This window comes from Ptychodera flava, chromosome 6 (genome assembly GCF_041260155.1).
Source record: "Ptychodera flava strain L36383 chromosome 6, AS_Pfla_20210202, whole genome shotgun sequence".
Classification (NCBI taxonomy): domain Eukaryota; kingdom Metazoa; phylum Hemichordata; class Enteropneusta; family Ptychoderidae; genus Ptychodera; species Ptychodera flava.
Genome location: NC_091933.1, coordinates 18,143,637 through 18,168,496, shown reverse-complemented (window position 1 = coordinate 18,168,496; position 24,860 = coordinate 18,143,637). Strand labels below are relative to the sequence as shown.

General features: G+C 37.6%; 3 protein-coding genes across 11 annotated transcripts in view; 1 reads left to right on the top strand and 2 right to left on the bottom strand.

The window, feature by feature from the left end:
- Positions 1–8,998, top strand: part of LOC139135037 (6-phosphofructo-2-kinase/fructose-2,6-bisphosphatase-like) — a 43,965-nt gene extending 34,967 nt beyond the window's left edge. For 3 of the 9 annotated variants that reach the window (XR_011552918.1, XR_011552919.1, XR_011552920.1), the window contains 2 exons: positions 4,750–8,263; positions 8,542–8,998. Coding sequence is in view for 6 of the 9 variants with exons in the window: in XM_070702220.1 (XP_070558321.1) it covers positions 4,750–4,887 (138 nt within the window). In the remaining 3 variants the exon portion in view is untranslated. Of the gene's footprint in view, positions 1–719; positions 3,737–4,749 lie in introns of those variants that run through there. The other 6 variants (XM_070702220.1, XM_070702221.1, XM_070702222.1 and 3 more) reach the window with 2 other exon arrangements.
- A 1,073-nt stretch (positions 8,999–10,071) lies between these two features.
- LOC139135036 (uncharacterized) lies at positions 10,072–15,289 on the bottom strand. The gene is made up of 5 exons (XM_070702219.1): positions 15,034–15,289; positions 14,107–14,271; positions 13,181–13,374; positions 12,342–12,540; positions 10,072–11,663 (listed from the first exon to the last, which is right to left on the bottom strand). Exons 1-5 carry the CDS (start codon positions 15,272–15,274, stop codon positions 11,410–11,412), a joined length of 1,053 nt encoding a protein of 350 aa, XP_070558320.1. The 5' UTR covers positions 15,275–15,289; the 3' UTR covers positions 10,072–11,409.
- Positions 15,290–21,005: 5,716 nt separating this feature from the next.
- Positions 21,006–24,733, bottom strand: LOC139135035 (large ribosomal subunit protein eL20-like). Its single transcript, XM_070702217.1, has 5 exons — positions 24,606–24,733; positions 23,050–23,229; positions 22,420–22,549; positions 21,985–22,094; positions 21,006–21,182 (listed from the first exon to the last, which is right to left on the bottom strand). The coding sequence occupies exons 1-5, from the start codon at positions 24,720–24,722 to the stop codon at positions 21,087–21,089; spliced, it is 633 nt and encodes a 210-aa protein (XP_070558318.1). The 5' UTR covers positions 24,723–24,733; the 3' UTR covers positions 21,006–21,086.
- Positions 24,734–24,860: the final 127 nt, after the last annotated feature.

Below are 24,860 nucleotides of genomic sequence, written 5' to 3'. Positions count from 1 at the left end.
TGCCAAGGTTTTGTGATGCTTCTGAATGACTTTGACTAATATCTGTGTTAAACATCCGTTTAAGCTATCTGTTGGCACTATGTTAATCAGACTGTCCACACTAAAACAGCTGTTGGTCTGAGAAGTACTGTAGCAGCTGTGTGGTGTCTAGTAGACAAACATGCAGCTATCTTGCCAAGTTTTGAAATCTTATGAAAAGTTTGTGACACCTATTGCATCATAAAGTCTAGTAAAACAACATTTGGAAGCCGTTTTGATTCATTGACAAGGTCAACTACTATAATTATCTGTCTATTATTTTCATGAAAATATAAATCATAGCAGTGGTATATTTTGTTTGATATCTGTAGCTGTATATTTCCCCTTACATCTAAGCTACTGATATGTAGTTTTTTCCATACAAAGAAATGCTTCTCCTTCAAGTTATCCAAAAAAATTAATAAATAAACAACAAAGACCCTGTTGATAATGTGATTTGGATGAGTAGATTGCAATTTTCCTAGTAAAAATCAGTACATATAGAATATTCCGTTGAAAGCGTCACCTAGTATCCATGGCTCAGTTGCTACTCTGCTCAGCTACTACCCTGCCTCACACTGAAAGAGACTGACCCAAACATCAACGTTGAGAGGACGTTAGATGCTCTGTTCTCATCTTGCGGTGATTTACCAAGCGTTCAATACAAAGTAACCGCCTTCTCTGTCTGTTTTGCTCAACAGCATGTCCAACCAATCAAACGTGAGAAAAGAGAGAGGCGTAAATGAGAGCGAGCGAGCACAAGCCATGAATTCTCTGTGTTGAGTTGATAAATCATAAGAGAGTCAGCTAGAAGGCAATCATTATAAACTGGCAGACATCAGTAGGAAGACCAACCCTCTTGACAGATCCCTCCTCATTTCTTCTGATTATTCCCACAATGCTAGTGCCAGCTATGGAAGGATTGGGTTTTTAGCACAGGGGCTGCTTTGGATTTTTTCTTTTTGCATCATGTAAAGTCTTTTATAGATTGCCAAATGGACATGACCTTGAAGTGATATGCAGCTGGGTGGGATTTGATTTGATCTGACCTTTCCCGACCTGTGGTCTTTTCAATCTGGAATAATCATCCATTTGAAAACTTGCAAAAACATTTGTGTATGTGTAGTTTTTTTGTGCGTGATTTTCTTTATATAAAAGAGGCTTGCCCGCCTCCTTTGAAACATTTACAAAAACAGCGATCACAGACTGTAAGGATTCTGTTTATCTGAAAACCAAGATTTTTTTCAGGTGTAACTGTGGTAAGAAAATATTGCAACACAAAGTACCACTTCTTCCCTGTTTTTTTATTGAGAACAAAAAAATTGTAAATATTTAGTCTCCAGTGGGCAGAGTTGCCTATGAGAATCTAAGATTTAATTTTGTTTTTGAGTAAGACAAATCTTACCAATCATGAATTGTGAGCACAGTGTATGGATATTGGAAATTATCTCCGGACAGTACACTTATCCACATATACAGACTTGAAGATGTCAACAGACTATCAATATAAGGGGGATATTGGTGCGAGTTTCCAATACCAGACCACAATTCACTAGATTTCGCCCCAACATTCCATCTTCTCTCATTCAGTTTCATTGAATCTGTTGCAACATGAGTTGTTCGATCAAAGCTACTTTGACAAAGCAAATCTGATGCTGTATTCATTTTGGATTCGGGTATTGACGAACACTGACGATCAAGTTAGATAAGCTAAGTAGGCTTCACATCAACAAAACTTGAAAGCCTTGTGAAGATTATACGCACATTTTTCACATATGTTAATCACCTGCATTTGTCCCATGGCCAAGGGAGCAGGGAACTGTGAAAGAATTACTTGACTTTTTCAAAGTGAGCTTCTTTTGATAATTGCTGGCAATTAATTAACAAGACCTGCGACAGTGTAAGTTTATCCATACAATGTATTCTGTGATGGCATATGAATCTGTTTTGCCTTGCACAGATCTCTTTAGTTGAGTGCCATGTCATTTACAATTTCTATTGATGCCCATCTGTGTGGCCGATGTGCCATTGGACTGTAAATGCATAAAGGTGCTTTTCTTGAAGGTAATAAACGCACAAATGAGATTAATAAGATCATATTTCTATCAAGAAGTACAAAGAAAGTTATTCTCGTTTTATATTATTTATTCTTAATGGAATAATACAAAAGGTTGCCATTTTCTTCAGAGATATAAAATGTTTTGAAGTTTAAGAATTTGTCAATTGTCATTTCATTTGCAAAGTACTATTTCTGTCATAGAATATCTGAGCAGACAACGGTCTCAGTGAGATATTGTGACCACCTTGTATGACAACAATTTCAGTTCAAATGTAAACTTCATTTTGACAGGGACTTCATGACATTTTGCTGACTGTTCCATCAGTCTATTGAAGATAGCACTGTGCTATTGTGAACTATGCGATCGCCATACCATTCTATGAATTTACATATGGCATAGTTACACAGATAAACAAAACAGACTGATGGTCTTGCTTGGACACATATACAGTGGTGGTAATGTTGTTTCCTATGGAACCCACTACTGTTGTATTTGTGTGTGAAATTCTGTCAGCATTATGTACTTTCAGTGTTTTACGTCTACATTTTAAAGAGCAATACTTTATTATATAATTTTGTATCAGTTCCTAATGTCGTCATCAACATTTGACATGTTCTTTTATTTTGAAATTTGTTATTTCAAGTTAAGAACCCGCGGATAAAAATCAATATATGTTTTAATCTTTCCATCCCATTCACCTGCACCTGGTCCACAAACCAGAATGAGAATGTCTGATAAGTTCTCAAGTGTGTCACCCACTTTTCGTTATTCAAATGTTTATATCCAATGGTGAATAAGGGTAGCAGTACATATCCAGTCTCCATATGCCATGTGATTAAATAGTGAAGTGTCACACAAGTGGAGAAGGTCTCTCTCTTTATTCCTTTGATATCAGCCAGCGAAAATAAAATGTTATGAAAATTTCCATTTCCATGTCAAACACCTACATTCAAAACAGAAAAGATAAACTGATTTTTTAGAAACCAGTGTTTATCCACAAACCCATCTGGGCAGATAAAACAGGTGATGAGACTATGGAGTAGACTTGTCCCAGACAGCTTACATGGTCCTCACCAGCCAGTGTACTGTAATAATGTGTCGATCAAATGTACTTTATGTGTGTGCTATTTTTTGAATTGTAAGTATGTTTAATGTTTTCCAGTATCTCATGAATCCAGTATTCCATGAAAATCATGTTCAGAAACATGAATTAATGCAGAACAAAATGCCCTGTCTCCTGACAAAAAAATGCATTATTTGAATCATAGCTCTGTAATAAAGATTGAAGTACAGTACGCTGTACAGATTCAGGATCCGGGATAAATGCAGTACATATATTGGCACCATGTAGTTTTGAGTCCGGAAAAGCCTGTCACAAAAGTGTCAAATTTCAAGTCAATGAGAGAAACTGTCCAATGACAGTTTGATTTACCAAATAATTTTGATTGAATCTTTCCATTTTATGTACTGTGGGGAGTATTCATGTCGTCACTTTCAATTCCATTGTATGTATATTTCAGTGCCATGAAAAGCAACATACAGAGTGTTATCCATTAATGTCCAGATAATTTATAGAGTATAAATTTCAAATTCTGTTCAGTGTATATATGTATTGTGTGATCTAATAAAGTGCTCAAATTCTTTCCATTCAACCGAAATTGGTCTCCTTCTAAAGGATTGTATCTGTAAGTGTGTATTTCGATGACCTACCGGTGCTCCAAATGTAACAATGCATGTCTATTTCTAGTCTGTGCATCTGTCTGTCTCTTTTTGACATCATGAAAGTGTGGATGTACTCAGCTGATCAGCGTTCAGCCATCCCTGCCAACAGCCATTTCAAATTTCACCTTCAAAGACATAGTCATTTCCACTGATTTATCACCATGTTCAAGTCCAGTATGTGTATACCCACCATGTTCCAGTCCGGTATGTGTATGTTGTGCTGAACGCTGACATGAAACCATGCGCCAGACCAACAGTGTGGTTAGAGTTCTTTGATATGTGAAGTCTTTGTTGTGTTACTGCTGCAACTCTGAATTGCTGGAAAGCCATTTCTTTCCGTTGAGCAGTGAATTGATTTGGTTTCTGTATATTGAATGGCTTCCTGTTTACACGTGTAACTAAGTCATAGAAAACAAGTACAGAACTATCATTGAAAATAAATATCCTGTCACACTGTTCAGCATGAGTCTTCTGCTTAGCCCAAATGGGATATCTCAGAAACAAACACTGAAAATATATCTGTGTTGACAGTGATGATGTCACACTCTTTGTGCAAAATTGCAAGCTGAACAGGGAATAAAATAAGATAAGCATTATTACAAGAACTCTTTGCACACACACCACACTTTCATAGTCATCAATGTGTACACCTTTGTTGGTACACCGTATTCCTTAGCCCCTGCAACCCCATATGTGGATTCCAAGTTTCTGTCTTAAACAAAATGATGAGGACAAATAACAGTACTGTAGTGAAATAGACATATAATTGTAAGATGAAGTTTATTTTTCGTTTAGGAAAAGCATGAACGCCGTAGATGGACTTTGTCAATCAGTGCAAATCAAAAAGCTACTCTGAATGGTATGGTTGCATGTCTTATAACATGTAATACATGTATCATTGCCATTGTGTTAATGCAGCCTTCCATTTGAAAATCTATTCTGTTTGCAGAGGCTGACCCCCAGTCGGAGGAACTCTGATGCCCTTTCCACTGTTCCAAGCTATCCAGACCACTCAATTGACAACATCAAACTGACAGACGGAGACATCAGGTTATCAAGTGGACATCCGCCCGAAATCCAAACATGATACAAGGATCTGACACACAGTGAGAGATCTTCAAAATAAGTATAATTCCACGGCAGATGGGGGAAAAGCTAGCAATATTGAAGTACTGAAGTATTGCAATATTGAATGGACTATATTCCATACTTTGAAATTCTGGTATGACTTGGTTGCTCAACACACCAATCGGTCACTGGCCTAAGACTCGTCAGCATACACATAACAAATCAGCATCTATCTTTATATTTTAAGTGAAATTATCAAGTTCTGCAAGGTTTTGAAGATGATGTCACAATGATCATTGATAACAATGAATGTAGGGCCAAACCATTGTTGTAAAAGGGTTACTCTGTACAGTATGGAAACTGGTCTGTTCACTTTGCTTTACCTTTGAAAATGTGAAAAGAGGGCACTTCATACCAATGAAAGCCCTGTTGGAAAGTTCACAAAATATTGGCAGTGATTGAGTAATAAGTTAGTTATTCAAAACGACTTCAAGCAATAGTGCTGATCGCAAATGACGCCATTTTTCTCAAAAATAAATATTTGTCTGCATTTTCAGCTAGGAGAACGAAAATAATATGTGCTAATGTTACAATGTGTACGAAAGGTCACACCATGGAGCCAGCTCCATGGTCACTCAAATTCATAACTCAGACTTCAAGCTGCAACAACAGTCACGTATGTAACAATAAAATTTGTCCGAATTTTGACCGATGTTGCGTGCGTGCGGCTATATTTAGTAACAAACGTGAAATTGTGATCAGCGCTATTGACATGAGTGTTGCATTCCCATTCTATTGTAAATTCCCCCATGTTATCTACAAAGAGTTTTCAAGTGTGCTATTTTGTGCACCATGCAATATGAAAATTCATGTCAAAGCTAGTCAGTCATGAATTTTATCTATGTAACTCCGTGGTACTTATAGATATGTTTTCACTGAACCCCAAATACTTCACTTGAACACAGGAAATTTGTTTCAAAATGTTCTGAGCAAAATGATCTATATAAATACTTCAAGCCCAAATTGGAGTTTTAAAATACTCAACACTGAACAATGCTTTGAGAGCTTTAACCCACCAAAGGTAATTACTGAATATTTCCTTGTTCCTATCTGTGCATTTTCAGTTTTAGCTATCATTTTAGCTGTCTGAGTTTACCTTATGTGGGATGGGATTTCACACTCTTCGCTTGTGTATCTTTTTTTTTATCTTTAAAAAAATACATATTCCCAAGTTTACAAGACATGACGCTGCTTGCCGACATACAAATATCAGTATCATGTATGAAGTATTTTTAAAGTGGGAACTAAAAATAAGCTTACGTGCCAGTACCAAACATGGCTGGCAAAAGAAATACAAAATATTATAGGAATAAATAAATACATTTACATTGTTGTTGTGTAGCATTTTCAAATCAGGATCATGATATAATTAATGAGAAGAATGGTTTTGAAAAGTACAGGGAAAAATGTTTGAAACAGAATTTGTTCTTCAATTTGTAATATTTTCTCCAAAGAAACACTCTCATTTGACAGAGTCTTACAGGTAATACTTTCACGGTGTTACGCTTATTCAATTTACAGAAGAAAAAGCAAGGCACTAAACCCTTCCTTGACTTCAAGTATATGATGCAAGAGTTGTTAATTCCTTGATCCCAGAAATGCCCTGTATATCATTGCATCATACACTGTGTTGTCCAAATCCTTGCTGAGATCAGTAGGGGAAAGATTCAGTTTGATTTTGAAAACTCTGCTTTGACAATTTTGAATTGGTGTGATGAACCAAACAGTATAACTGTTGAAAGTGAAAGCAAAACAATATCTATTGATATATTAGAAGTGTAATGTACACAGAGAAACATTGACAGTAATGTTGCCCCTTTCGTTTTGTTGTACATATGGCTTTACTGCATCAATTGTTTCTGTAGGGACTGTTCACATACCGCGCATAATCTCCCTTGCTTTAAAATGGTTGTTTTTGTCAAGATTTGCTTTTCTGGCTTCATTTTTTTTACAAATAACTAATCACAAAGGATATTCAGAATCTGATACCTTCATTAGGCAGAGAGTTGGCTTTTTTCATACAGTGATTGAACACTACATACACTGAAATGCTGAAAGGGATAAGAAATCTTCCAAACTATACAGTCATAGGAGATGAGGAAGTTGTAATTTCTACACCATGTATACATGTATTAGATGCTAAGTTTCAGTTTCTTCTTTAAAACAATTTGCTCCCTTACAAATTGAAAATTGTAAATATAAAGTCCTCAGGAATTATTTTTATGCACATGTATATACACATCATCACCGTTACTGTATGAACCTCTGGTGCTTTCAGAAAGGCTTAGTTTTATTTTAACATGTGGGATTGTTAATAAGTATGATATTTGATAATTGTTCATGAGTGCAAGGGATTATTAATACCAAGTTTTCAGTATGAGTGGCTTTTTTAGAAGGGGTGGGTCGGGGTTGGTGGAGTTATTGCTGTTCACACATAATCACTGAACGTGAACTCTGAACTGTCGAGGGCGCCCTTCAGATCACCTACTGAGATGTTTACAGTTGATGAATGCATAGATAGGAGCGGAAGCGCCCCTTATTTGTCTGATGCCTTCAACTGTGTAAACTTTGAGTTGACAGTTCTTATTGAAGGGTCTTGATATCTGATGTCGCTAATTGCATGCAAGTTTCTCTGAGCCAAGATATTGTGTTATTACAAATACAGAATGGCATCACTTGCCATTGATGAAAATAATCCTTGCAGACATATATTAAAATGATATATATATATATACATGTTTGTAGCACAACATAGTTTTTCCATAACAAAGGTTGTGTACGTATTTCAACAGATATGATGTACCTCATTAGCAATATAACAATCAGTAATCATTAAGGTATAGAACTTGTGTCAGAATACAGCATTGCGGCTTCTCCAATACATAGCCAACAGTTTTTGCTGCGGTTAGGTGAGCACACATAAATGGTTTGGTAACCATAGTAACATTTCTGTTCTTCCTTTGCATGATCAGTTTCTGGTACCGAGAGGGAAGGATCCACTCTGTAACAATTACATAGTAGCTACATGTACCATTCTGGCAAAAACTTTTCTTGCCAAATTAGGAGAATGTCTCCCTCTCCCAAGTTTAGTCTCTGAAGTATTGTTAAGAAGCAGGTTTTGATCAGAAAGCCAAGAGTATAAATCTGTATCTGTGATGCATTCACATACTCCAGGTGGTGCTCTTTACCTTGTCAATCTCTATTTTGCAAGACAGAATACATTGAAAGTATCCTGTTATCACAGTAACTAGCCTGATAAGAGACAAAAGTAAGCATACTGGGCTGTTCATACACTGCCCCAGGAAATGAAAATTATGTATATTTTTCAGCTGTATGTGTCATAACCTTTCCAACCCTCTGTATCTGTTTAACCGTAATGAAAACAAAGGCATTGAGAGCAAATCTGATTGTGAAAGGATTCAAATAGACAGTTGGCACAAAATAGTATTTGTATTTTCTTTAGAAGTATATACATAATAACACACCTTTATTGGTGTGAACAGATTCAAATCAAATGTGGAGTACAAGGTGTCTCTGTGAAAATGCATGCGATGAAAATACCCATGTGTCTTGCAGTGATTGTACATGTATTTTTTGTATCTATTTATGATAGCTACACTACATATCTAATCTACAGAGCTAGGAAATGGTGTGTTGTAAATTTGTGGCTACACAGATGCTTTGATAGTGATCCAAGCAATGAAGGGAAATTGCCTGCCATCATGTAATATTGTATGATTCTGGACTTCTACTGTTGACACTGAAAATGACTTCTGTAGATTCATGTTATATACTGTATCATACAGGTATGTTTAATTATTCAGAAAATTCACAACAGGTACGTTGTTTCAAGTTGAAGATGTTTATATTTTGTGATACACATGATCCCCCGTTTTAGAACTTTGTCTGAAACCAACCAGAAAAGCTGTATATTCATGTATATTTACACCCATACCCTGGAGAGTCATTTGTGCTTACTTAACTGTCATGTTGACCCAATGGTGACTCCAAATGTGAAGGTTCAAGAAAACTTAGGAATAAAAAAACATGCAGGTTGAAGATTTAATAAAGTTTGTCTTGTCATCTGTGTGTAATTTTTGGAGAACCAATACTAGAAGTTACAATTCTAGACCAACTGGGTGAAATTAATTATTTGTAGAATATTCCTACCATTTGTTCTATGAAGCTTATAGTTGGTATAATATAAGGTTATTCACAAAATACCGGGATTTATGTCCGAGTACATCGTGCAGCGGAGGTATATCCGAGACGCGTAGCGTCGAGGACAATACCGTAGCGTACGATGTACGAGGACATAAATCCCGGTATTTTGTGAATAACCTTATTATTATACACCTTTTTAGTCCAACTTTACTTGAAAAAAGTCGAAATTTAGGCGTTTTTGGATGCTTCTGCACTGAGCGATCACGAGCAGACTTGGAACGCGTTCAGCGCATCCGCTAAGCGCACAGAATGAAATTTCAACCCGCGCTGCGCAGTGCGCGTGGTAGAAATTTTACATCAGCAGCATAATTTCACTCAAATTCACGGTTTTGGACTGACCATTTGCTTTGTGAAGTACTTAATGTTAAGAAGTATTAATTGTTGTAAAAATGTAAAATATTCTCTTTTTCCTCGCGCTGACGTAAAGGTGTTTTGAGGTCAAAGGTCAATAGCGTCCAATAACACTTAAAGTTATTGTACTCCGCGTCAAAGTTATTGGACTCCGCGTCCTCTGATACCGAAACTTACTGTACGACGAAACTCCATAGGTTACAGACGTAGGTGTATAATAATGTCTGTTATTTGTACAACCAAGACCTCACCAACCTCTGCAGTGAATGAATTAGACTGAAACATCTGTCACTTGGGGGCACTCTCTACGCTCCCTGCCATAGAGGAGGAGTGTAGAAAGCGCCCATGAATTGGTTGACCATAAACTTGAGTACAATCAAAATATTCGTTCCATGAAGCCACCTCCCCTTTCCCCAAAGTGATAATGGAAACATCTGATAAAACCAGCTCCACAAAGGGACAATACTGACAACCACTCTACAAACTTCCAAGGTGGTGAAAATTTTGCAAATTACGTGTGCACTGCACACCCTCTCTGTCACAAAGAAAGGTTACGCAGGAAGAAGAGTCCGTGGGAAAAATAATACTCTTTTAATAATCCAAATAAACAATTATTTTAATAAGCAACACTGACAAAACAATAAACTCACTGCTGTCACTATTTTTGAAAACAATAAAACCTTTGAGAAATGTATGTTTTCAAAAATTACCCTGATTTTGGAAAAGTTCTTCAGGAATTCAGGACGGAATGATGTCACAGTCCATCCGCATCAACAAACATGTACAAATATCCTGTACTAGTACATTGTCACAAGACTCCACAACATTGCTTTATGGCATTCCCACAAAAGAAATCGAACATTCAGTACACTTCACAGATACAATTTCTCCAATGGTTAGGGTGTATCACCAAAGGTTCACTTCCTTCTAAATTCATCTTTGCCCAAACTACCTCTACTGAGCTGAACACTTTCTCAAGTATTTATGCAATTTCAAAATTTTTGGTGTTTCACATCAGTGATTTTAATGTTAACGAGATGCAATCAACCAATCTTTGTGGCGAAACATCACACACCGTAGATATTATTACTGCTAGGACATTTTAAATTAACTTGAAATTGCTGAAAGTTGAAATTCCAACATTCTGGACTTCTGGCATTGCCAAGACCACCAGCCGATCACAAGAACAGGTCTTGAAAGCAGGCTTTATATACAATGTATATCAATCCCACACGCTTACTCTCTCACAGCAGAGATAAGGTATCAGATTAGGCACACATTCAAAAGGTACCCTATCATGTAAAATGAAATTGATATGCAGTGTATGTAAGGCCCTGCTGTTACAGGGGTCTTTTCATTGGTAGCTGGTAGTCTTGCGACCAAAGTTGAATGTCACTGATAATTGTTACAAATTTCAGATTAGTCACTGCAACAGCAAGCTGCAGTAATACCTGTAGTATGTCTTGAAGTTTTCAGGCTGTTCAGACACGCCTGCAGCACATTTTTTCTGAAACACTAATAAAATCAATGCTCTCCCTGATTATGCGTGTGAGATTTCAGATGAAAATAAGTAATACAGTAGTGATTTTGAATTTGATAGGATTACATATCAGTGAATAACACTCCTCCTCTAAAAGTTCTCTAATAACAGTAAACTAGTGTCAAAGGTTTGACTTCCCACTGGGACTTGTAGAGGTGGAGACACACCCAAGAAAAAAGCCCCCGAAACACCACGCACATTTTCACAGCTTATCCATTAACAAGTGCAATGACTAAAATTCTGTTTCAGTGACATTAAAATGTAGAAACAAATTTAAAATAAACACATCAAAAGCGGCAGTAACTTCTGACAGAGTCTACTTTGTAGCGGCTTTAACCTGATCAGTTGAAAAGAGCATGATGCAGTTTACATCCAGAGAGGGCGCCCTGTATAGCCACAGCTTCCAGACCTTGGTGAGTTGACATATGGCAGTAGCATACACGTTTCAACGCCGCTCGTTTCACCACAACGCTTGGTACAGTAGTACTCGCTGTCGTAGTCCCCAGCTATCCACTTTGCCAGCTTGCCGCATTTCTTGCAAGGCACTTCTGGTTTCACATTCTGCATGAGGATGTTGTTGACAAACAACAGACTGCCAACAGCCTGGAGGTGCTTCTTCCCTGTTAACAGAGGAGATTTGGTTGGATAAATTTCTTTGTCTTTGTTAAACTTGGGCAAAAAACCCCAACTTACTTGCTGTGAACACAAAAGTGCTCTGTCCCCATCATCCTGGATTATAACTACACTTTGACAAACAAACAAACAATAACTCAACTGTCTCATTAACATAAGCCTTTATATTACCTGCTATAGCGAATTAAAAAAATGTTTTCAATAACTTAGCTGACTCTCGACATATTTTTTGCAATTTTTTTAACCGCTTCTTATATCTAACCATATAAGACAACTTACTTCAAGATGTAATGGCTATTGGGTATAGTTTTCTGCATTTTCACTTGGACTGCCACTTAAAAAGAAGCGACTGGCACAGATTCGGCCCTCAAATACTAATACAGCTGGTATTTCCCATGAGACACTGAAGTCAACATGCATTAGCTTGCACATCAAATCCAAATAGTAAGTCAACATTTTTACATACTAAAAGAATTTTATATGACACAGGTGCTATAGGCAGACATTCAGAATCACTGGTACAATTTTAAGCTAACACAAAGCAAATGGAGTCTTCATGTGGACATTTTCTAAAACTGAACGGTGACTGTTGCATTTTAGAGAAAAATGTTGATCAAAGCAGTATTGTATAGAGGGCAGGCTGCAACCTTCAGCTACACACTAACCTAGGTATTTCACAGTGACTTCAGTTGTTGTACCCATATCATACTCATACAAGATGCTATATCCTTCACAGTATTTCATCATCCTCTCTGTCATTGGTTTTTCTTCTTCCACCAAGTCAAAGCCACTGCTGTAAGCCGATGTGATCCGAATCTCTTTGTGAGGGCTCATCATTCCAAGAATGGCTGCACGCCAATCTTGCTGTGTTGGGGTAAATCAAGGGCAAAATATAATAAATGAAACAAGTTTTCCACACTTCAGAAGATGAGTAGACCTCTGCGGAAATCCATGGAACTCTACAAATACAATAATATGACACAACTAATCCTGCGCAGACACTATCATTGCTGGTTTACCAATTGGAAATTCGTTCCCAAGGCAACATTTATGCTACTGACCAGAGCTATATAATTGTAGGCTAGAAAGTCTTTCATGTAACTTCAAGTCATGAGATTGTCCAATTGTAATTAAGCCACATGTTTAGAGTTACAAACAACTGGTAATTCATAACTTCTTTGATAAACTCGAGAATTACCAATTTTTATTTCACACTTTGGTGTGCAGCAGCTCTCCCTTACATTGTGGCAATGTTCATTTGTCATAGGAAAGCATGTTGGAAAATGGGAAACCCATATTGTCTTGAGCTCACACTCAAAATCATCTGTTTACATTCAGCGGAGTTATTTTTGACACTTTTGCAGTTATGTACCGTTGTTATTTTTACCTTAAGTGACTTAATGCAAGTATCTTATGTTTTCTTGATTTAATAAAAAGGTAAAAAACAGGCGACTTTGTCCCTTTATGTCTTTCACAGTGCTAATTAATGCAAGTTAAATCATACCCCATTGGCAGATGGTTTGTTGCCAGCGTCTGCCTCTGCACTGGTTTCTGACTGTGAAGACTCTTGCTCCAACTCTTTATTGATCAGGAAATGACTCATATGGCCGCAGCATTCCATCCACACTTGACGTAATACAGAGTCCAGAGCCTTGAATGTTGCATCGATATTGAAAGCCAGTAATAAGCGATATGCCTCTGAAATTCAAACAAGAGTTTACAAGTGTAAGTGATCATAACCTTCAGTAAATGTCAAAGTCACGCACAGACAGAAATTTGCTGTAACCACGCAGAAATGTCTACCTAATCCATCTTGTGGACCACTTTTCAACACAATTGTCTTGTCAAATCTCTACTTGTACAAAGTTTCCAAACACTGTGACAGTTCTAGATTGGTAACAGCAATTAAACTTTGAAATTGCTAATTTGAACTGAAAGACATTTTGGAATCAATCAAACCTCCAACATATCCCTTTTTTCCTCTCATTCTCTAACACACAAATAGATCATAAACATCGCCATGGGGGTGGTTGTGTTCTCTGAACATTATGTTGGACATTGAAAAATGACACTTCATGACACTGAGAGTCGGTTATCACTGAATTTCAACCGATCTTATTCCTACGTCTCACTGGACAACGAGATGAAGACGTAAATATCAAACAGAAGCTACTGATACTCAATTAAATTTTCCTGAACAACCTGTAAACATTTGAAGACCAACAAAGTTTTGTGAATGAGGTTTGAGAAGCATGATTCAAATCGTGGAAAAAAACTATTCAAACTTCCGTTTGGACTTTTCTATTTTGACTGTCAAAAATGTACTACAATGGTCCAAAGGGCAAGGGTCACCAGGGTGTAGCTAGCCTCTGACATAAAACTACCGTATGTGCATGCTTGCAAGCCATAGCTGTTTGCACGCTGACTTACCATTGCAGTAATAGCTTTTGACCTGCAGTAGCATCACATTGGCATCACCTTCTTCAAACCAACATCCATTGACATGCTCCAATTCCTGTTTGCTTGACATGACTTGTCTACATCTAGTGCACTTGACACCAACATTGCTGAATGGGTCTTTCCGCCTGATGGCTTCTAACAGAATCAGATAAAATCATTTTTAAAGTAATTTAATATCTTGAGTGCTTCAGTTTCCTTCTTTTACTCTACAATTGACATTATTGTGCAATCATTACAATTCCCCAAGGTGCTAAATATTTTTCTGAGTCATCCATGCTATTTCTTCTTCAAATGAGTGTATGAGTAACGGCATAACATGTTAATTCACAGACAAACTTGTTTCCATTTCAGTAAATGATTTTAATCATGAGGGAATAATTTGAAATTTTTTATTACCATTTATTTTGTATTTGTAAAAGTTGGACCTGTCGTATTAAATTTAAACTTTTTTCCTCTTTCCGTTCATCTTGACCTCAAAATACTATATCCTTGTACAAAAATGGTAAACCTTCAAAAAACTGTCGGTAAGTAAAAAGCTGGAATGCAATATGTCTATATTTATTGATTATCATACAATAAAAAGATGTACAAAAAAATGAAAACTCAGGAAAAAAAGTGCTTTTCTGGGCAAACTTGGAAGATTGACTTTGTGACTTTTAAAAAATCTTTTGAAACAAGGATCAGATGTGTATAGTGCAAAAGTGAACGGGTCTTAAAGTTACACAGAAAGTGGTTAATATGGGATATGAGACTTTATTATCTATATATGGATGAAAATCAGCCAACATTGGCAATAGACAACACACGTATATTAATGTACTCCACAACATGTAATAGTGCAGCAAGGGAGACAGCATAGAGGGACGAACAATAAGTGAATATTTTTAGTATAATTACTCTTTTTTCCCGTCCCTCCATCTGATCCATTTTGCAGCCTCTTTACCAAGTCTTCTTTTCTCCCTTGCATGGACAGTTTCTTCTCTCTCAGTTGGTCTTTCAACTCAGGGACAGTCAGGCCAGAAAGTTTTAATCGTTTCACAAGCTCATCTTTCTTGCCAGTGACAGAGTAGCCTGTCTCACGAAGCCTTTCTTTCAGCTGAGGTACTGTCATAGATGAGTAATCCTGTGACTTGGCCATCTTTGTCTGTGATTTCTAAAAAAAAATTACGCAATCACCATGTAACTACATGCTGTTACATTAAAGGGACAAAGTTGGCCATTTTTCATGAATTTCGTTTGATGCAACAGGGCTCGACGTAAGGTCAATCATCCGCTAGCCCGAAGGACTAGTAGCAGCTCATTTTTAGTAGTCCTAAATGAAATCTACTAGTCCTGCTCAAGCAAAGCCAAATGTTGCTCTCATGTTGTAAAGAGGTGTATATGACCATTCTCATATTTTTTGTCGCAAAGGTTTTTAAACCCAATAACTAACTTTCATGCAAGACTAGCACATTTGCTTACTGCAAAATGTTTAACTTTGAATCATATATAAACCACAAAAATAACCTGAATGAAATGTCCTGTGTAGGAGGAGAGGTCATGAAAATAGCCTATTGCCATCAAGAATAAAATCAGAGGTAGGGATGAATTTGTTGGAAAATCCTTCATAGCTCAGGTAGTGCGCCATTAATTTGCAAAGAACATGTTTGTTCATGGTGGGGACAGATTTGTTTCTCCAGAACTGAAATTCATACAGCCATTCACAAATGTTCCAGTGGAGTGCCTTCATATTTTTGACATATATCACATTTTAAAATTGACCAGCTTGTGGGGAGGACCTCTCATTTGTAATAATGGTTTGTGAAAAATTTTGTTTTTAATAGTAAAAATGTTGCATTTTACCATTTCATGTGCTTGTGTCTTTATGAGTTTTTGCCAGTTACTTGTAACACAATGTGATTAGCACAAAAATAGCCAATGACTCCCAGAAGTGATTGGATACAACAGTCTGATACACCCATTTCATATGTTGTTTTTTCACTACTGTTTTAAGGTTCACTTCACTGTTATTGCCCCAATAATTTACACTTTTCCACTAAAATGGCAAAACAATAAGTTGCTAGCACCAAGTTATTATCTGTGAGGAATTCCCTCACCTGTACAAGCAGTAGCAACTTGCCATAGCACTGTTTTGGCAAGCTAGATGGCTCTTTTTAAGATCAGCTTCAATCAAGCTAGGGGGTCTTGACTATATATGGAGGTCAGCATGTGGAGGCATTCTAAAGCAGGGTCAAGCTGGCTACGAACTATCGGAGGTGTTGTTTGGGAATGCCCCTGAAGAAATCTTGAGAAAAATCTTCTTTGAAAGGCAAGGATACAGTGTTTGAACGAAATTGTGGGGTTGCTCATGTTTTTAGGCGAAGTGATGAGCTTCAAGCAAACCAAAATACACGACGTGCAGACAATTCTGTTTGATGCTCAGCGTTGCATTGAGCCGTGTTTCCCGGGGCCATGTTACTGGCATGTACAGTACAATTTGATTCTCCGTAGCAGGTAACTGTTTCATTTTAAGTTGGTGATCAATAAAGTTGCTTCACTGTTTCACTGTCCAATTTGTTTGGGTAAAAGTTAGTTTATTTTTATATAAAATGATCGAGGCGTGGTTCATTCTTATCGAATGAGTGGCCCGGCGTCCCATTAGTTTTGTAGCGATAAACTTTCCTGGACAGCTGTACGGAACTTGAAAATTGCACTAGTCCGCAGGACTACCTCCGAAGACATTTTTACTAGTCCTCTTGAAAATTTACTAGCCTCGGGCTAGTGGCTAGCGCTTATGTCGAGCCCTGTGCAAGATACTTCTTATATTGTTTGGCATGTTGAAAGATACTGAATGAATGGGTGACCATGCATATATTCAACCCCAGTTTTAGACAAATTAAATGAAACCATTGTGAAAGTAAATTAATAGTCATGAAAATTCATTTATTTTCGCGGTGGTTAAACATTTCATGTATCGTGTCTAAAACTAGGGTCGAATATATGCATGGTCTCCCATTTATTCAGTATCTTTCAACATGTCAAACAATATAGTATCTCGTATTAAACAAAATTCATGAAATATGGCCGACTTTGTCCCTTTAAAAGTTGCTAAAATGATTACAAATAAAATGCATGTGTGAACTTCTTAGATATTTACCGAGCATTAAGGGTGAACTTATCTTGAACTTGGAGGTGAAGCAAATTCTGAAGATGAACAATGAGATCAAAGGTTACTCACAAAATTTTCATTCTACTTCAAAATGGCAGTTTTTCACTGACTAGTAAATACAGGGGTGACCGGGCAAATCATTTTTGGTATAAAATTGATAATCAACCAGGCCTTAAGACTCGACTTTTCCAAAAGTAAAACTTTCAGTAAGTAGCTGAATCATTCACAAGTCTATCAGGCGGTTAAGTTTTGTTAAACAAAAATTGAGCTTGTCTGAATTCTTTACCGATATCAACTACTTTATCTCAGACGATGTTTATAATTTGACCATTTTCTGACTATGTTTAAAGATTTTCAAAATCTTTCAGGTTTGACAGCATCTTCCTTTTGATGCATGTACCACATCAAAGTTCAAAGATGTTTCTTTATCTAAAACTACTCATTTTTTAGAATTTGCTTAAAGTTTCCTGCAAAGTGTATGCAGGTCAGCAAACAGGCGGGTTACGGTACACTTGAAATGTGCCATGCGCCAGCCAGTGATATACACCTTACAGTTGCCACAACCCGCGCCATCTTTGCCGGTATCTTCATTCATCATTTTGTTACTCTGGGACCTTTCGACCTGCTGTATGACGATGTATCGTAAATTTCTACCTTCGGTACACTTCGAAAGAACAATATTGTCCGTCCCACGGGCCCTCAACTCATACAAGTGAAACCATCACTGATGCAACCAGTAATTACTAAAAGGTATGCCAGTGCTGAAGCCATGCACAGAGCCAGAGTATACTTCAGCTGACGATGTTGCCCTCTTTTATATCAAACATATTCGCTTACAGTCGATTGATGGTCCAGTTCATACATTTCAGGAATTAACTCCCACCAATATCCAAAATCTCTCTGATAACTGATGCCGGTGAAGCTGACGCTGTAGCGTCATCCTCATCCTAATTTTCGCGTGACCCCTGAGGCTGAGGATGAGGATGACGCCAACTTTACCCTTGTGCTGCAAAGGCATAGGTAGGTCAACGGTCATAGAAATTCTCAAAAATAATATTGTAAAAATCTTCAACATGGCTTAATGACATTTGAAATGTAGCTACCTTACCATGTAGTCTACAAAATTAATGTACAGAATTTTGATTGATCAATTTTTAATGTTACAATTTTACGCGCAGTGATTTTGAAAAATTCTGACCCTCCCTCCAAAAGTCCCTTTGGGCCTGTGCCCCTTGACGTAGAATTCGTAAACACACATTAGCTTGTCATCGGTTCATGCACTTAGACGGCGCTGTTGAGGCCAGAATGTTGATTTATCCATGAAAATGAATGAATCAATAAATTAAATTGCAGTGAAAATGCATCTATTTCTAGCTTAACCTGCAGACGGTGGCGCTTGAAATTAGGGTTACCCGCGTGCCACCCCCGGGATGCCACCTTCGCGCTTCGTCATCATGATTCCAGATTTGTGACAAAATTTTATGGGCCCTGACGGCTCAAGATCGAGGATTTTTTCCCTGGGCATGATCCAGAAAACTGCCGACGGCAGGTAAATATCCTTTCCCCGTGTCTTCGATAAAGAGTAATGGCCAACACTTACCGAGAAATGATTCTTTTCTACAGCAGGGGTCTGTGACAGCACCGGCGTTCAACTGACGGGACTGCTAAGTTGAAGTCACGTGGTGAAAACTTGAAGCAAAGTTGCGCCTCTCTTATCGTGAGACGCGAGAAGCGGTAAGAGTACTTTGAAGTTATCCACATTTGTGATATCCTTACGATGTAAGCAGATTATCAGAGAAATACTGCTGCCATTACAATAAAAGGTTGTCGAAATTCGTTTTTTATCATTTTATGCATGAAAATTATTATATTTTATGAAAAGCGATCGTCTATAGAGGGCGCATACCTTTTTAGCAAAACCAGCTCGAGCTCGAGCAGTGACAGAATGCAATGCAACGCGGAAGGCAGGGCCGCAAAACTTCGTTTCCAAATGTACAAATCCACGATTTTCAAATTTTATTGTTGGATCTTGCGAGCTCCAAAAAGATCACCCCCTCAATTAGAATTACAATAAAACCCTATAGAAGTGCTTCATGTTTGTAAGAGCACTGGTCAGCCTCTTTATTCGGGGGAGGGGTGGATCGGCGGGTGTGGTGTGTGTTTGTTTTGTTTGTATACGAGTCAATAATCACGTATAATGCATCATACCACTCACAAATTGCATCATCCACTTGCAGTTTTCAATGGGCCTGTAAGTACTTTTGGTTAAATTTTCCCCGATGTAACTTTCTACCATTACCAAAGCAACAATAGAATAGGGGGTCAAACTGCAAAATTTAGTGCCAGAAGAACAAACTACAAAGCATTAACAGATATTTGAAATTCAAAATGGCCGCCATCCCTGTGTTACCTCTATGTGATTTTTGAAAAGCCAAGATGGTGAAAATTCTTCTTACTCAAAAGAGCTTTAAAATGAGCCCCACTAGAGGTAGATCAGAAAAGAATTGTAAAAATTTGAGCGTCCAAATATCTGTCCAAATGCACATTCTATCAAAACTCTATTCTCAGATTGCCAGGACCCCTATGAACGATGTGGATGCTGTACTAGGGTACGTTTGTGATTGATGAAAGTTGAGACATGTTAACAATGAATAATGTAAAATCTAAATGTTACATCTACGTTGACGTGATGCATCTAGATATCATGGATAAAATATGTTATCTGTATACCAGAAAGTTGCACAAGTGCAGTTCCGAGGACACCCCCTCACAAATTTCAAGTGTGTATATATCCATATCACAGACCTTGTACTTTGGGGAGAGCAATCACTGCTCGCCTACCACTCACACAAACAACAATTCACGAGAGCTACTTTCCACTCGCTCAGACCTAAAGCAACCTGAACACCAGCAAATAATAATTTATCATTTGGGAGTGTATACATGTAGTTTAAGGTAACCATGAAAAATTTCAGTCTTGTTTTGGATAAATGAGTTGAATATGTAAAACTCTTACGGGTTCATGCTTTTATTTTTTAAATCAAATTTTCATCAGCATGTTGTTGCTCGAACATTAATTCTGAAAACATAGTAAGGGAATGTCTCCTCTGAATTCAAATCATATAGTGTTCATCAAGTTTGATATTTTCTCTCACCTTGCTCTTTTCAAGGGAGCTGTTGAATCACTTGCCTATCACTCATATAGACGATTTCAGGGGAGCGAATTTTAGCTCTCCTGCCATTTTCAAAAGATATGCCCTGATATCATTAGCATGCACATGGGTGTCCTGAACTCATAGATGGCTTTCTACCAGGGTTTCATGGTAAATTTAATGATGTACTTGGTAGATGCAGAATCTGTGTAAGGGCCATGGTGCAGGTTAAATGTGAAATACAAATAGGAAGCCCAATATAGGGAACAGAAAACTATCCTGTAGACGAAAGTCACTTTTTAGATCCTCAAAAGTCATTACTCTCCAAAATACAGGCGTTATGTACTTCAATATCCGTCACATGCTAAATTGTAGGCGTGTCAAAAGCTGAGCACTGATTTTATGGCACATGAGCTCAAGGTACAGGAATACTGACACATGTGCATCCACACTGAAAACACACACACACACACACACACACACACACACACACACAAACTTCCTTCCCTACACGATGAGGACATCATGTATGTAATCTTTTGTGAAATCAAACACTCATAGCATAGGGCTGTGTTCACAATTCACAATTTATTTCTTCCTCATGTGAATAGCAGTAACCCAAGCTCAAATGACGTGCCAAGATCAGCAGTTTACTGGAAAAAGGTGTTGGGTCTGCGAGTGGTGAAACGTGGCCTGTGCAGACGAGCTGTGACACGATGTGGCAGAGGGAATCGGATCTTGGAATTCTGCAAGGTGAGAAGAAAAGAGAAAATTTGAGTGGCAAAGCAATACAAGTGTAATCCTGCAACATCATGCATTGTAGTAAAACTTTTGTGTACACATGGAAAGCCTTAGGGAATTCACAACTGAGGAAAATCACCCGTTTGAACTGAGTAACTTCAAAAAGTGACTTTCAAATGTAACATATGTTTTGTTGGCTGGTGTAACAACTAGGATTCACTTCCATAACCTGTGTAGTGATGGTTCTGAAAGGCGACTAGCTGTTTGGAATTGATATCTGCACATTTTACTGAGCATTTGAACAACAGAATGTGGAAATGCTCTAGGGATGTATGTGCATCTAAATGGCAGGATATGCATAGATGTAAGATTTGGTGCAGCAGACTTGGTGAATAGAAACCATTCTTTCGTTCAGTTTTTATTGCCTTTTGGGACATCTCCAAAATATTATTTACAATAACACATAAACATATGTTTCCTGCAATGTGAACAATGATTATAGTTGGCCTGTTGGGTCCAGAAATGCTCTATAAAGAGAAGGATTCACCACTTTTGCCACAAAAAACTACAGGAAGGTAAGATGGTCTTGCTTGTTTGGTAGGTGTGTTCTAACATGTGTCAATGAATCAATATACAAGGATACCATCCTACATTTAATTTGCCAATTCTATCAACTAGAAATCCACAAACATAATTTTCATTCCCTAGACATGGAAAAATGACCGTGACACCTAATTTCAGAGATTTTTGGAAGTCTTAATTTCAAAAATTTCAAAATGAACTTAGGTAAACTAAAAAAATACTTACGTGAAATTGCTTGACATGGGGTCTCCTGCACTTACTGGCTGGAATTTGTTCGACTTTCAGAATCTGAATGGAGTGAGAGCGGGCCCTGTGACGTGCTCCCATGTCACGGTCTGCAAGATGGAAAGCAGAGCATAGCCTTTCACAAACAGTTCATGTAATCAACTTGTCAGTACCTTATAACTGACCATTCTCCTATGCAATAAGCACAACAATGATGATGAACAAAACAGTCACATGCAAAGTCCGTTTTTTTCTTAATGGCAGGTGTGATGTAGTTAAAATTAGCTGCAAAACTATGATGTGATCTGTGTCTTGCTGGGGAACACATCCCCCCTCCCCCCAAAGTCCTACCAAATTACAATAGAATAGCTACAAAATGATAGAGTCAGAAGAATAATTAAGTTTCCGGTTGGAAACACAGCACACTATACTTACAACACTGTGTAACAGCTTTTGATACAGTCATGTCTCTGTATTCTCTGTACATGTTGTGGGTTCCGCTACGTGAATCATAACGCAGCCAGATAGCAAAATTCTTGATTTTCAGAGGACTTTTGTCGTATATCTGTAATATTCAAGATGATATTGTATATAAATGGTTTTTTATCCCTTATCCTGTCAAGTTCATAAAAGCCCCTGTAAACATGCATACTGTACACATGACTTTTTGGGACTAAAGCTGCTATTACACGCCAAACCAAGATGGTTTTATGTTTTTGGCTCAATACCGCTTTTGTACTGACTATGCAAAATGGGAAGTGATACTCTCTGGTAGGAAAAAGGTTTAAGTTAGATAAAAACCCCTGTGAAAAATGAACATTCAACAGGAAAATTAGGTCTGACCTGATACTTGTAATTTTTTTTTACACAAGAAAACTTTAGTTCTATTGTATAAAGTTTAATGGTGTGTTGGATATATGCATCCAGGGAAGTGAATGTGAAAAGTGAAAACACAGTATTTGAGTACATTTTCATTAAACTGGACGTGTGAAACACAACTCAATCTGAAAAAACACAGTATTTGAGTACATTTTCATTAAACTGGACGTGTGACACAAAACTCACTCTGCGGCATGAGACAATCTCCCCAACAGACTTCTTGATCTTCTTGATTCTGTTGCAAAAATACCAGAAGCGAGACTTGGCTACAACATTATCAGGGGCAAATATCCTCATTTTATACAGCTTAGGAACTGGGTCTTTTTGTGTTGGCAAATGTCTGCCAATCACTTCATATTCCCGCAACTGAAAAAAATAAAAGTACAAGAGAATGAGATGGTATGGAGCTCTCACAAGGCCAATATAAGGTGGCCACCTGATGAAGCCTGGCAGTACAAAGTATTCCATTTGATACCCTCTACTGACCTAAAAAACATTCATTTACAATGTTTTGAAGAGATCTATATATGTTTCATTCATTGCTTGCACCGACTTTCTAAAACAAAAATCCCATCAAATTCAGAATTGCCCTCAATTGGCACAAAACAGACAGATAGCCAATTATGAAAATAAATTATAGCAATCGATATGCCCCGCAATTCAATATTACGAAGATATAAGCTGAGCAAAAAGGCTGATGAGCACTATGAAGGTAGAAAGCTATTTTCTTGTTGCAACTAGGATTCACTTCCATGACCGATGGTAGTAGCAGTCTTGAAAGGCGACTAGCTGTATATGATTTGATATGCGCACAGTCTACTAAGCATGTGAACAATGAAATGTATGAATGCTTGAGGGTACATGTGCACTGGAATAAAGTATGTGATGATTTTCAGCAAAGGTAAAGCACATAATGCTGATGCACAATGCTTCACACAAATAAATAAATAAATAAATGATGTGACAAGAGAATGAAATTTCCTTGGAGTCAAACACAAACTGCAATGACAAAAAAAATCATGTAATCCATGTCAATATGACTGAGACATCAAACACTGTAGGAACATATGACAACAAAGACACTGATTTATCATTTTATGAAATACTGTACATTTTACAACTATGTCCCTGTGCATTTCAAACAGAGTGGCAAGTTTCTTCACACGTCATTTTTTTGTTTGTTTCATCTACTACACAAGTATGCAGTATGGTAGAAGAAACTTGATGTTTCCTCACTGTCAAAAGCTAGCCATCCCGAGGCCTAATACGTCCCCTACATTGTATATGAGAAATTTGGTACATGGCCCTTGCTTCGTCCACATGTACATACGGTTAGGTTTGTGTCGACCTGTACAATACTGGACCCAATGCCTCCAACAGCAGTGAACTTCTACAGGGGCCTACTCCAAACACTGACGTAAACTTCTTTTAAGTATTGAATAAAAACGGTAGTAGGGAAAGATTGGTTCAGATAGTCTCCAAGTATTACGTAGAAGCTACCCTTAAAAAAACCCACCGGCAGGCGGATGCGCACATGAGGGACGGGCAAAGCACTGTTGCGGCCATATTTGGATCACATTCCGATTCAAAGACTGTCAAAACGATACCTTATTAAACGCTAAAATCTCCATCCCACTTCAAATGTAAAATATCATTTTTGCGCTATGACAATATAGTTTAATATCATGCATTTCTCAGATTCCTGACTTTTCGTTAAAGAGTATATTTTTGACGCTATTCACCTCGCCTTTCGCCTTCATGTTGAAGCTGCTGCACACGCATGGAAAGAGACAGATTGAAGCGTTGCATTTTGGGTATCCTTTTGCCAAAACAAAATCTTCTCGTTCAATTCTGATCATTATTTACCCTAAAAGAGTGATTGATTGTATAAATTTCACACTTCATTACGAATAAACCGTATAAAAAATACGGTTTAGAATTAAAGAGGGAGATATAGCAAATTATCAAAAATTGTTAGTTCTAGTCTGAACGGAACG

What these genes read in the sequence shown, in the direction of transcription:
- LOC139135036 (XM_070702219.1), bottom strand. Translation starts at nt 15,274, where the DNA reads ATGGCCAAGTCACAGGATTACTCATCTATGACAGTACCTCAGCTGAAA. An exon ending in ACAAACCATCTGCCAATGGG is followed by an intron (nt 12,541 to 13,180) that starts GTATGATTTAAC and finishes ACCCCAACACAG; the next exon opens with CAAGATTGGCGTGCAGCCAT. An exon ending in AGTCACTGTGAAATACCTAG is followed by an intron (nt 11,664 to 12,341) that starts GTTAGTGTGTAG and finishes CTCTGTTAACAG; the next exon opens with GGAAGAAGCACCTCCAGGCT.
- LOC139135035 (XM_070702217.1), bottom strand. Translation starts at nt 24,722, where the DNA reads ATGATCAGAATTGAACGAGAAGATTTTGTTTTGGCAAAAGGATACCCA. An exon ending in AGATTGTCTCATGCCGCAGA is followed by an intron (nt 22,550 to 23,049) that starts GTGAGTTTTGTG and finishes TGAATATTACAG; the next exon opens with ATATACGACAAAAGTCCTCT. An exon ending in CCCATGTCAAGCAATTTCAC is followed by an intron (nt 21,183 to 21,984) that starts GTAAGTATTTTT and finishes CTCACCTTGCAG; the next exon opens with AATTCCAAGATCCGATTCCC.